The sequence below is a fragment of the Phoca vitulina genome, unplaced genomic scaffold (assembly GCF_004348235.1).
Source record: "Phoca vitulina isolate PV1807 unplaced genomic scaffold, GSC_HSeal_1.0 scaffold1, whole genome shotgun sequence".
In the NCBI taxonomy this organism is placed as follows: domain Eukaryota; kingdom Metazoa; phylum Chordata; class Mammalia; order Carnivora; family Phocidae; genus Phoca; species Phoca vitulina.
The window spans coordinates 52,972,662-52,985,940 of NW_022589704.1; the positions used below are offsets into that span (position 1 = coordinate 52,972,662).

At 37.6% G+C, this 13,279-nt stretch overlaps 1 protein-coding gene across 1 annotated transcript in view; it reads left to right on the plus strand.

The window, feature by feature from the left end:
• ZNF385B (zinc finger protein 385B) overlaps nt 1-13,279 on the plus strand; it is a 384,484-nt gene that overhangs the window by 294,127 nt on the left and 77,078 nt on the right. The window contains 1 exon segment of the mRNA XM_032407112.1: nt 5,943-6,085. Within this exon segment, the coding sequence (XP_032263003.1) occupies nt 5,943-6,085 (143 nt within the window).

A 13,279-nucleotide genomic window follows, 5' to 3' on the forward strand; every position in this document is an offset into this window, starting at 1 on the left:
ATCCCTTCATCACAGGTTTGCACAACAAGAAAGTGGTAGACATGAAAGTCATCGGCTTTCTCCTGAATTGGTAGAGTTCATGTGTGTAGAACAGCATTGCCTGAAGGACATGCCAAGCATTATAATTGTTCCAGAAGCTCTATGAAAAAAAAAAAGAAATGGAAAGTAGAAATTATATCTGCCTAGACATTCACAGTGCCTGTTAGTATATTATAAGCTCCAAGATGTCTTGCAAAAAAGAACCACTTTAAACTTTGTTGAAGCCAGCATTTTCTAAATGTGTTTGAGGACAGAATCTTTTTCACTTAACAACTTTACATATAACCTACTTTATGGAAAGATGGCTGGGCTTTAGAGCCAGATAAGCAAGAGCTTAGACCCAGGCCCTACCACATACTAGGTGATCTCAATCTCTTTAAGCCTCACCTTTCTCATCTGTAAAACGGGGATAATAATGCAAACCTCATAGAATTGTATTATAATTTTTTTAAAGATTTTATTTATTTGACAGAGAGATAGCGAGAGCAGGAGCACAAGCAGGGGGAGTGGGAGAGGGAGAAGCAGGCTTCCCACAGATTAGGGAGCCCGATGTGGGGCTCGATCCCAGGACCCTGGGATCATGACCTGAGCCAAAGGCAGACGCTTAACGACTGAGCCACCCAGGCACTCCAAATTGTGTTATAATTTAATAAAATAAGGGACACAAGTCACTTAGCAATACCTCACATAGAGTAAAATCTCATTAAATGGTAGTAGTTGTTACTATTTTATCTTCTCTTAAAAAGTAAAATAAATTTTGTCTGATTCAATTTATGAGTATATATGGGTATACATGTACAAATATGTATATATTCTTATCTGTGTGTATACTTCTGTACACGCATATGTAATGTGCTTAAGGTAGTGCCGGGCACATAGTATGCACTATAAAAATGTTATCTCTGTTATTATTATTACGTGGCCTTTTCAGAAACAAAACCCTTTATCAGTCACATCTCCTATTCACATAGCCACCGCCTTGTGACACACTTGATCTCTTGATAAATTTGTTTTCCTCAGGTGTTAGACTGATGAAAGAATGGAAATGATGAGAGAAGGGGAGAGGATCCGCTGGGTGGTGATTGTGGTGGTTAAGAGGGAAAGTTACTCAGGGTAAGAGGCAACAAAGCTGGGAAAGCGGTAAAAAGAAAACTGAGTTTGGTAGGACTTCTGAAGTGTCGCTCATTCTGAAGTGTCAATTTCTTCAAAGACAGCTCTGGGAGTTCATAACTGGCCTTGCCCCCACCTGATAGACTTTCATATGTTAAGCTTTTTATTTCAGCGCACATTAGGGCAGACATACATAATAATGGCATAAGAGAAAAACTACTTCTATGGGATATAGAATAGATTTGATTTCATTCTGTAAATGCTTCTCCACAGTTTTTTGTGACTTCGGCGTTTCCTCCTTCTAACACTGGGGTGTTTCGTCTGCTCCTGTTTTGGTACATAGAGAAGAGCCACTAGGAACCCTCAGAGCTATCACCTAAATCTTCAAGATTATATTTCTAAAGGTCAAAGACTAAGGCAATAATTTCACGTGTCACCTAACCCTCAAATGGGGTTTTATTGTGATGGATTACAACATAATCTGTTGACGTAATAAAGCACCTATTACCTTACAGAGGCAGTTGGCCGAATAATAGTTTTATGATCATAGTGGTGAGTTGTCTTTCTCATTATTAGTTTCATAGTTATAGATGAATACAACTTGGATTTTACAATGAAAATGAAATTTGGGGGAGAGGGTTAATAGCATTCTTATGGGAAAGTATATGAACATGTGCAGTGTCTGTGTGAGAGCGGTGACTGCTGGGTCTTTGGAGAAGGTATGCATGCTTGTGTGCATTTCATTTTAGGTCAGGGAGTTTGATCTATATATACAGCAAGTGATATAAAAATCTTTATTGGGGCACCGGGGTGGCTCAGTCAGGTGAGCATCCAACTCGTGATTTCGGCTCAGGTTATGATCTCAGGGTCCTGGGATCGAGCCCCCGGGTCCAGCTCCACACTCAGCAGAAAGTCTGCTTGAGATTCTCTCTCTCTCTCTCTCCCTCTCCCTCTAGCCCCCCACCCCTGCTCTGTCTCTCTAAATAAATAAATAAAATCTTAAAAAAATAAAAATCTTTATTATCAAATAAGGTGGAGCCCTGTTATGACTTGATTCATTATGATATATATGTGAGATTGTATCCTTTGCTTTGAAATAGAACTACGTATAGGAGGTGTCTTACATAATATTGCCAAATAGTTCATACAAAAGACAAAGGCTGGACTTGTCCCATGAGCATAGCAATGTAAAAGATAGATGATATCATGCTTTATGCTCATTATATTGTCAACCCTTTCTGTTTTCCCAGGAAATGTTAAAGATACTAAGCATTTTCTTGCAGGGTACAATGTATTCTGGACAAATTTCTGCTTGTATTTCCCACCAGCTTTTGGGCATCCCAAGGTGAGGAGAAATGCTTCCCAGCAGGGGGAGCAGCAACAAAATCTGGAATGACGTGACAGAGGGATTAAAGCCTGACCTAATTTGTGCAAAAAAAAGCCCTTTATCCCCATTCATTTCCCATTTGCAAAAACTTCCTTTGAAGCAATGGGTCTGGGTGAAGTGACGTGAAAAAGCAGGTTTGAGAAGTGAAAACAGCAAGGTTGAGGTGAGGGGAATTGATGAAAGCAGTTTATATTTATTCAGGAGATCTACCAGTACTTTAAAACAATCTGTGTTTAACATGGCAAATTGTCTGTCATTAAAATGCTAATGAATGGTAAACAGCTGCTAAGTTTTTATGCTAATGAATGGTGGCAGCTAAGTAGTTCTCAAGCCTTGTCTTTATTAGCATAGATATTTGATTGGGTAAAGGGGATCATTGTGCATTCTGACCTTTGTTGACGGAGCAATCTGTCAAGTTCCATGTTGCATTATGTTTGATTTGAGTTTGTGAGTACAAAATGACTCTTGCCAAGCCCTCCGATACCTTGTACTACATGGGCTTATAGAAAGAATTTTGCTTTTGATGTGGGGAGACCCATGATGGCAAAATAATTTGTCCATTAGGCAGCTTTAAGTAGAATAATTCTGTATACTTTTTGGACTTTCGACTTTTGACAATTATAATAATTGTGAGTTGTAAAAGGCCATCGGTCTAAAATAAGAAATATCTTTTTTTTTCAACTTAGCTAAGATTTTAAAGCAAAGCTTTTAAAAATAAAGATTATAATAAGTGCTTCTGCAACATCGAAATACTGACATAATATATCATCTTCGATCTGCAAGCTCTGAAGTTAGCAATGAATGTAACATTACCTAATTAGAAGAAAAATGTGTAATTAAATACGGGGTGGTTATGTGAATGCCAGACTGAGATCAGAGTATTTATTTTGGCATCAGAGAAAACCATTACTGTTTGATCTATACTTTCGGTTGATTCTGTTTTTGCTGAGTCCTCCTCTATATTCCCTAATGGATGGGGCTGACCTAAAGACTTGCCATTACAGATGAATGTTTCAGATGCCATTTTCTTTTTTTTCTGTTTTGAGGATCAATGTAAATGAGGCATGATAGTCCATTAAAAACTATTACTAATAATGTTCTGGAATGATTTGAAATATAATGCAGAGTTTATTAAGGAAATCCATTATCAAAAAATATATCATTGAAATAGAAATTTTAATTATTCTGGAACACTGTGTGAGAACATTGGAGGAAATTTTAATAGTTGGAGCATTTTCCCATACTGTTTATTTCTCCTTGAAGTCAGTAGGAGATTTTCGGCATGTAATTATTTGTGGTCCTATATAGACATGCTGGGAGAAATTGGAACCCTCGTACATTGTTTGTGGTACTATAAAATGGTTCAGCCATTTTGTAAAACAGTCTGAAAGTTCTCAAAAAGTTAAACTATATGATTACCATACGGCCCAAGTGTCCCCAGTTCTACTCTTGGGTATATTCCTAAGAGAACTGAAAATATATCTCCACACAAAAACTTATAGACAAATGTTCATAGCAGCATTATTCATAATAACGCAAGCATGGAAACAACCCAAATGCCCATCAACTGATGAATGAATAAGAAAAAAAAAAGTGTTTACATCTACAATGGAATATTATTCAGCCTTAAGAAGGAATGAAATTCTCATACATGCTACAACATGGATGAACCTTGAAAACTTTATGCCAAGTGAAAGAAGCCTGTCACAAAAGAACTCATATTGTTTGACTTCGTTTATTTGTTTATCTTAAGGATTTTATTTATTTATTTGACAGAGAGATAGATAGATAGATAGATAGATAGATAGATAGATAGAGAGAGAGAGAGCACAAGTAGGCAGAATGGCAGGCAGAAGCAGACTTCCCTCTGAGCAGGTAGCCCAATGTGGGGCTCGATCCCAGGACCCTGGGATCATGACCTGAGCCAAAGGCAGACGCTCAACCAACTGAGCCACCCAAGCGTCCCTCTTTGACTTCATTTAAATGAAATGTCCATAATAGGGGCACTTGGGTGACTCAGTCAGTTGAGCGGCCAAGCGGCCGACTCTTGGTTTCAGCTCAGGTCATGATCTCAGGGTGGTGAGATCGAGCCCTGTGTCAGGCTCCACGCTTAGCACAGAGTCTGCTTCAGATTCTCTCTCTCCTTCTCCCTCCCCCTTGTCTCCTCCCCCGTGCTCATGCACATGCACATGCTCTCTCTCAAGTAAATAAAATCTTTAAAAACAAATTTTTAAAAAATGAAATGTCCATAATAGACAAACCTAGAAACAAAGTAGATTAGTGGTTGCTGGGAGCTGGGGATATTGAGAGGAAATGGGGAAAAATTGCTAATGGGTATGGAATTTCTTTTAGGGATTGTGAAAATGTTCTACATTGACTGTAGTGATGTGCGCAACGCTATGGATATGCTAAAAGCCATGGAATTGTACACATTAAGTGGGAGAATTGTCTGGTATGTGAATTATATCTCAATAATGTTACTATATTTAAAAAAAAAAAAAAGGCACACCAGAGCCTATCTCCCAGAGGGCCACCTGCACCAACAGCTACTTACCTGCAGTAGATGGAGGTTTCAGAAGAAGAATGCTTGTTGTTGGAGAGGAGTGCTTTAAATCTCCCACACATGGGTTAGCCCAGATTCCTAAAGAGATGACAGCTAATGTAATTGTTAAAAAGGGATTAGTCGCTACAATAATACAAGGCTCATTAGAATTCAAGTTGGAGACAAATATTTGAGTTTCTGTCCTAACTTCTCCCTGTCCCCTGGTACCCTGCCCCACCTGGGTAGTAATCTCTCCCTTTAGCAGTAATCACTCCATTAAGGTTCTCTAACTATCCAATGTCTAGACTACTTATTTCCCTCAAAGGGCAACTTTCAGTTTGGTTTTTTTTAGAGATAAAATTGTTTGAGTCATAATTTTCTTGGGAGCAGGCAGTGACTGTGAGTCCAAGGTTTTTTCCCCCCTTGTAAAAACCCTATAATTATCTCTGATTTGCATAAAACATGCCTACCAGCCATTCAATAACTCTGAATAGTAAAGAGCATCTGGCTGCAAGAGGCTCCTCCCCTCCTCTCTCCTACATTTTTGGCAAGTCAGAGACAGTGGTTGAACAACAGGATGATCCCATTCTGCCCCACCTGCCAGCAGGATCCGTGTACTATGTACCTCTGCCCGATCTGAGCAGCCCTTGGCCCTTGCCATAGGGAAGTACTCTGCATCACTGTCTTACATCATGAGCAAGAAGACCCTTTTTAACTGTATTTTCTCCTCCTGTGCCGTTTACCTTCAGCATAACTCTCTTGCTCTCAGGTTGCAGCTCAGCAGTCCTGTTTTTGCACGGTAGGTTGGGGAAGGCGATGGATCTGAGCAAGAGATTGAATTCATTTTTGTTTTGTTCTTGGCAGGCAGTACATGCCACACAACTACACTTCCTGCTTTTGTGCGCACCCCTACCCTGATGATGCAGCCTTCACTGGATATCAAACCATTTATGTCTTTTCCAGTGGACAGTAGTTCTGCTGTTGGGCTCTTTCCAAATTTTAACACAGTGAGTAAATGCATTTTTCTTTTATTTGTGTCCTCCCCAATCTCTTTCATTACAGTTGTGAATAGGCAATACATGTAGCCTGTTCCCAAAGTGTGTAATTTTAGACCTTATACTGGTTACACCGATCAGCTGTATTATGGAAGATAATCCTTCTCCCATGGGAGTTAGTCCAAACAATAGCCAGCATATTTATTTTACAAATATTTCCCCAAGTGACTTTTTACCTGTAGCTTTGAGTAATTTTGTAGACTTCAATGGCTTGAGAACCCACATGATTTCTGGGATGCTGTTCACATGCTCACGAACACAATTTAGAGATACCAAGTCACACTGATTTTTCCCTACTACTAGGAAAAAGAAAGCGTATGCTTTGACTACCTGGATACATTTTGATTTGGGACATATTTTATGTCTTATGCAAACAGAATTTTTATTGGGAAGTTATTGTGGGTTGTGTGAATGTGACTCTATTATTTAAAAAAAACTCATTTTAAATCTACGTATTAATTGTGTGATACTTTGCCATTCCCTTTAAAACGTACAATAAATATTAGTGCATCACCTGTAATTACCAATGTTCTTCTTTCGGGTCAGCTGACTGTTTATCTGCATGAAAGACATTTTGTAAGCATGCCAGGTGGAGCATGACACTTTTCAACAATAGAACTCAGCATAAAGTCAGCCCACAGCCAAATGCTAAGCTTATAGGAAGAGAAAAGGTTGAACGGTTGAGGTGCTTGTATGAATGATTTGTTCAGTCAGTGACTGCAGTTAGCTGGGGCATGATGGTCTACGTGAATCATACAGCATTGTAGAAGCTGCCATCATCCAGCAAAAGAATTGCATTATCAACACCACCAGACAGTGAGCATCTGAAGTACTGCCAAGTGTTCCCTTTTGCAAACTTACCTTCTGCATGAAGTGAAACAGAAAGAGGATTTTTCCTCAAGGGTTGTCAATAAAATCTGCTGACAGGCCTTCTGTCACAGCTTCGTGTTGCAAGGTAATTAGGGGGTAGGGGATCAGCCAGCTTTTTAAGAGCACTGGCTTTGACTTAGCGAATAAACAGTGGAATGTTTTTGTCTTTTCTGGGTTTTTCAAAGGCAAGTCAAACAGTTAAAAAAAAAAATAGAAAGGCAAAACAGGTGAGCATTGTTTTCGTGCAGTCAGCAGTACAGTGAGAGAAATCATGCCTGCCCTGATCACATGACTCCATCAGGAGTGACCGCCCAAAACAGCACATCGTGCCGTTTCACAGAATTTGAACTCAAGCGTGCCTATTGTATCCTCTACCGAAACATGGGTGATACATTCCAAACATTACTGAATTCAGCTATACTTCTTCAAACCCTTACTAGGTATTTGTATTTTGGTTAATGTGCATTTGGGAGGCAGCATTTGTAGCCACTGTAGGGGTCCAGCCACAGTCAGGAAGCAGCACTGATGATGCGGGGAGGCATGAATGGCTCCTACCGCAGTTCGTTGTTTTTAACACAAATAATACATGGATACTTATTTCAAAGATTCAAATAAAACACTGGCATTCAAGACAAAATGTGTGAGTCACCATTCCCTGCCCCTGTGTACATGTTGACTCCCTTCGTTAGAGGAAAGCACCCCCATATGCATCCTTCTTTCCCCCTTCTAGAAGTATGTTATGTACATAATAGGAACCTGATCACCATTGTCTTTTTACAACTGCGATTGGATGATCAGCACTATTCTCGAAGTTATTTCTCTTTTTTTTTCCTAAGTTACTTTTTTCGACTATAAAAATGTCTTTATATATCTCTCGGTTTTTAAGAGCTATAAAAAATGGAGTGTCTTCATAATGTTTTTTAGGTAAAAATACAGTTTCATAATGGTTTACTAATGTTGTGTAGGCTGATAGACACACTAACTTGCCTTTTTTGTTTGTTCCATATAGCAACTATATGAAATATTTGAGAAAACCCAAAGAATAATTCTAATAGAAGTTCCTTTTTTTTTTCTTCTTGGAAGAAAGTAAACTTGTAATTTTCAAATGAAAATACTTTTGGTTAAGGTGAAAAATACAGCAAAGAACTACATGAAATAATCATTTTACTCTCTATATTATATTACATTAGATTATATTATATCCAAGCCATTTGGTGGACAGAGAGCACTTCTGGTAGTATATTAAAAATTAAGTCATTGCAAGTGGGACCCTCTATCATCTGGCAAATAAATGAATTTTTAAGATCATTGGGTTACCTATGATTTTACGCTGTTACAGTTTGGATTACTCTAAACCTTTTCCTATAGACTTTTCTATCCCAGTGTCTAACTCATCTAGTAAATTTCTTAGGGCTATTTCATAAAAGTCACTGTCCACATTTTTCTAGGAAAACATTTTATATCACTAATAATAGTTATACTAGATCATTATAGATTTATGATCTATAGCCCTCAAAGAACTCAAGTCTTAGAACATTTTAGTAAATCGTATAATTACTACTGCCTAGAAGAGGAGAGAGAGTTAGTAAAGAAAGAACAGAGACTTGAATTAGAATCTCCTAACTTCAGGGGCACCTGCTGACTCTTGATCTCAGGCTTGAAAGTTTGAGCCCCCCTGTTGGGTAGAGATTACTTAAAAATAAAATCTTAAAAAAAAAAAAATCTCCTAACTTCCAAAGTCATGTTCTGGCTCATCCATGCCTTTGGCTCTTTTGGTCCATGTAACTTTCCACATGATTCAGTGTGAACAAATCTCAGTAAGAAATCTTTCGTGCTCTATTCTGGAAGCATGGTAGGCAATTTTCAGCAGAATCCTTAAGTAGAAAGAGGAAAGAATTTTTTGAATATGTAAAATGGACCTCTACAAACAATATCTTTGAGGCAGAATAGATTTTAAAAAGTTAAAATTTCTTGTTAGCAAATTTTAAAATTATATTCTATTCAATAGTCCACTTATTCTTTGAAAAGCAAGGTGAGTGCCATTATAATCACTTTATTTTTAACCAAGGATAGTATTAGTAAATAGAAGAAATATATCTTAACTCATAGTTACTATCAGAAGACTAGAAACACTGTATTCTGATACCATAGCTAAAAGTTTGGGAATTTTGAAGTTTTGTTTTCTTTAAGTAGATTTTAAAAATACCTATAAAGTAATGGTTTCCTCCTGTTTTTGTGGTGGAGTATGACAATGTTACATGAGAATTATAGCAAGACTGAAATGGGATTCTGTCATATTCCAAAAGAACACGTGCCTGTTCTATACTAAATTGTACACAATGAAGAGATACGCTTCACAGCCTTCATTTAGTAGCTTCTACTCCACAACTGACAAAATCTCTCAGGGATTATATGTGAAGCATAAGCAAATAATTCAAGATACTGTCCAAGCAGAGTTCCAAAGAGACACGCTAGGGAAAATGGAGTTTGGGTCACTGATAATTTATGGTAGGCTCTAGGTCAAGGATGCACGTCTAGTGAACGGTGAGGTGAACTCTGCCCTTCCACAGTTTTACTTTACCGAGGGGCTGTTTTGAGCCACTTACAGGTAAAAGATCTGCAAACCAAAACATAAGTTTTTAAAGATCTCAACCTTTATATCTAAAGCCTAGTAGGGCTTCTTTGCCTGGCTACCCACTAACCCTCACTCACGTCCCCCCCCGCCGCCTACCTTCAACTCTTTGTCGTTCAGGGCCCAACTTAGATATCACCTCCCGCACGGGAAGTTTTCTGTGACCTGCAAGTCTGAATTAAGTGCCCACCCTCTGTATTTCCAAAGTACCCCCAGATCACCTCCATCATAGCAGTTGTCACACCATAATCTCGTTACCTGATTACCTGTATTCACTAAATGCCAGATCCCCAGAAACAGGGCCTATAGCTTGTTCGTCTTCCTATGCCTGGGTGTCTGGCCCAGGAGCTCAGTAAAACTTTTCTGAAGGGAAGGAGAAAAGGAAGGAGGCAAGGGCCCCAGTTTTATGCTTTTCAACATACCTGCTCCTCCACCCAGCAAAGGAAATACCAACATTTCTGAGCCCTTTCTAAGCATAGGCGATAAGCCCAGGTGTTTACTTTGACTTTTATTTTCCTGAGAACTGTCATCTTTTTTTCACTGGAGGGCAATACTTAGTTACAAACTTTTCTGCAGCTCTAGTTCCGGCTTTCTCTGTGTGGATGGTGTGGAAGCTTCGCAAGTATCTACTACATTTCTCGTCCTTGGTCCTACTCTTAAGCGCAGTTAGTTTAAAGGGAAAATTATTCGTTACTGGATTTTATTGAAAACATATGCACTAAAGAGTACTGGGTTTGAGAAAGAGGCTAAACAAAATAAATAAAACAAAAATACTCTAGTGCCCAAGAAACTTATAAGAAATAGAATAAAAGACTAGAAAAGGCAAGATAACAACCCAAAAAATATAGGCAAAGTGAAAATAGTTACTGAACTTTATAGTGTTAAAGAAAAGCTAGAAAGAATGATTTTTTGTATCCCAGTAGAACTATTTTCACTATTTTATTTTTCACTCTATTTAAATTTGCCAAATGCCTCATGGTCATCCTTTAATTACTGTACATAATGTTTTGGTAGCTACCAGAGTATATGCAATTGTTTCTCTATTAGAATTAGAATTTCTCATTTCCTTTGCTATGGATCCAATCTTTATCTTCATTCAATCCAGTTAATACTTGGTGTTTAATATTTGGTGTTTAACAACAGGGTAATAATTGGTGCTTAATTAACTGTAAGAAGAGACAGCTTCAGAACTGAAATAAATTGCATACTGAGCAGGATGGATAGCATCAACTTAGTATGATAAAATAAGTCCACAGGACGCCTGGGTGGCTCAGTCAGTTAAGCGTCTGCCTTTGGCTCAGGTCATGATATCAGGGTCTTGGGATCGAGTCCCGCATTGGGACTTCCTCTGCCTGTCGCTCCCCCTGCTTGTGCTCGCTCTCTGTCAAATGATTAAATAAAATCTTTAAAAAAAATAAAAAAATTAAATAAGTCCATTTAGAAGATATATCCACAGGGCGCCTGGGTGGCTCAGTTGGTTAAGCGACTGCCTTCAGCTCAGGTCATGATCCTGGAGTCCTGGGATCAAGTCCCACGTCGGGCTCCCTGCTCAGCAGGGAGTCTGCTTCTCTCTCTGACCCTCCCCCCTCTCATGCTCTCTCTCTCTATCTCATTCTCTCTCTCAAATAAATAAATAAAATCTTTAAAAAAAAAAAAAAAGAAGAAGATATATCCACACACATACTGTTATGGACCGAATGTTTGTGTCCTGTTGTCTGTGGTATTTCATTATGGCAGCCCAAACAGACTAAAAGACATATATCCAACCTGTATATTGTATGTGATGATGATAAGCAGGTCAAGTTTCTTTTTACCAGCCACATATTGGGAACATGCGCAGATGTATTTGTGTGACTCTCCAGAGCTATAGATATGATTCAGAGCCACCTTGAGATCACACTCACCTGTCAATTTCTCTGCCTACTATTTCAGATGTCTTTCTGGTCCTGCTTTGTTTTTGCAACTGCTCCAGGAAAGCACAGGCACAATAGAGGTCGTTGCTGCTTTATCTCAAGAAGCTCAGCAATCTTATTTTTGCGAAAAATAATCTGATTTTTACTATATACCTTGAAATTAATTTTTCCTGACACATGAACAAATATGTGGAACAGAATAAAGATTATTTCTGAGTATAAAATCCCAAATCACTATATGACTCTGAATCATCCATGACAATCTGTGAAATGATCTGTATGTCTACTTTTTTTCATTCCAAACTCTTTGAGATTCTGGGTTATTCATAGTTTGGCAATATCAATGAATATTTAAAATGTTTCTTTCTCATACCAAAAATAATAATATAGTTATAATATATTTATCGAGGAGGTACAAAATAAAGAAATTCAGAATCAAAATCATATTTACTTTGCTATTAACTCCTACCATGTTTCTCATGAGGTGTTACTGTAAGGAAACCTGGAGTGAGCCAAAACATTTAACTTTTTAATCTGTCTTTAATGCCTTCACTACCAAATAAAGTCTTTATTTAACTTTTGATTTTTTCTTTAATTTAACTTAAATAAAATATTTTACCTCTGCTAATACAACCAATTGTGAATTTTTGCCATTTGAGGCTTCTTTTTTACTCTTGTAATGCTTTGCTGTCATTAAAAAGTTACGTATTCCCTATTTCCTAGGATAATAATATGTCCAACTACTTGAAGTGATACATTTATCCAAATTTTAAAAAAGTAAAATAGAAATAAAATAAAATAAATAAAGATAAAATAGACAATAAAATAAAAAGAGAATAGGGTTGAATTTTTATTTTTTTCATGATATGCTTAAGATACATTGAAGGATCCTATTCTTCTATATGTCCTAAAAAAATGTATATTAAAATATGCCAAGCTGAAATTTTCCATGGTTACTGAAATTTGCTTGGAGGGAGGGAGGGTGATGGCCTATTATTAGACTTTAAAAGGTCAACAGCAACCCCCTAGATCATTAGGAAAAAAATGTGTATAGGAATCCATCTTTGAAATGCAGTACAAAAGTAATGAAGATTTTGTACAAATATTTAAGCATAGATTCCTGCCTGGAAATTTTTACATCCCTATTCAATATGACAGAGAAAAATTATGTAAACATGACCTGGGAGGGAAAGAAAACTACATAGTGACCATCTGTGCTATTGTCTCCCTCTTCTCTTCAAACTACAAACATATCTTTTTAAGATTTAGGTCATGTCCTTTGTCTTATTCAAAAGTCTCAAGATTTACCTATCACAGACTTTGTGTTCAGATCTCCTTTTCTCTACACACTGTTGAAACCCCTTTAGAATTTGTAGATATTATTTATATGGTGTATATGTATGTGTGTATGTATGCATGTATATTTATATAATATGTGGTCATACGCCTTCTCTCTCCCTAAATAAATTATTTGTGCAGGGCATCTAGGAAAAGGCATTCATTCCCAGTCACTCACTGAATGTCTACACATGCCAGTCATTGTGCTAAGAAAGGGTTATAGAGAATAAGACAGAAGCTGCTCTCTGTCTGACATTACTTCCTCCTCTTGTATAATTCACCGTAACATCATAGAGTATACTATTCATAGTCAATAGTCAATTCAGTTGATTAAGCTGCCAAGAAACATCAGATTAAGACCTTGATGGGCCCTTATGCAGTAAAGGAACACAA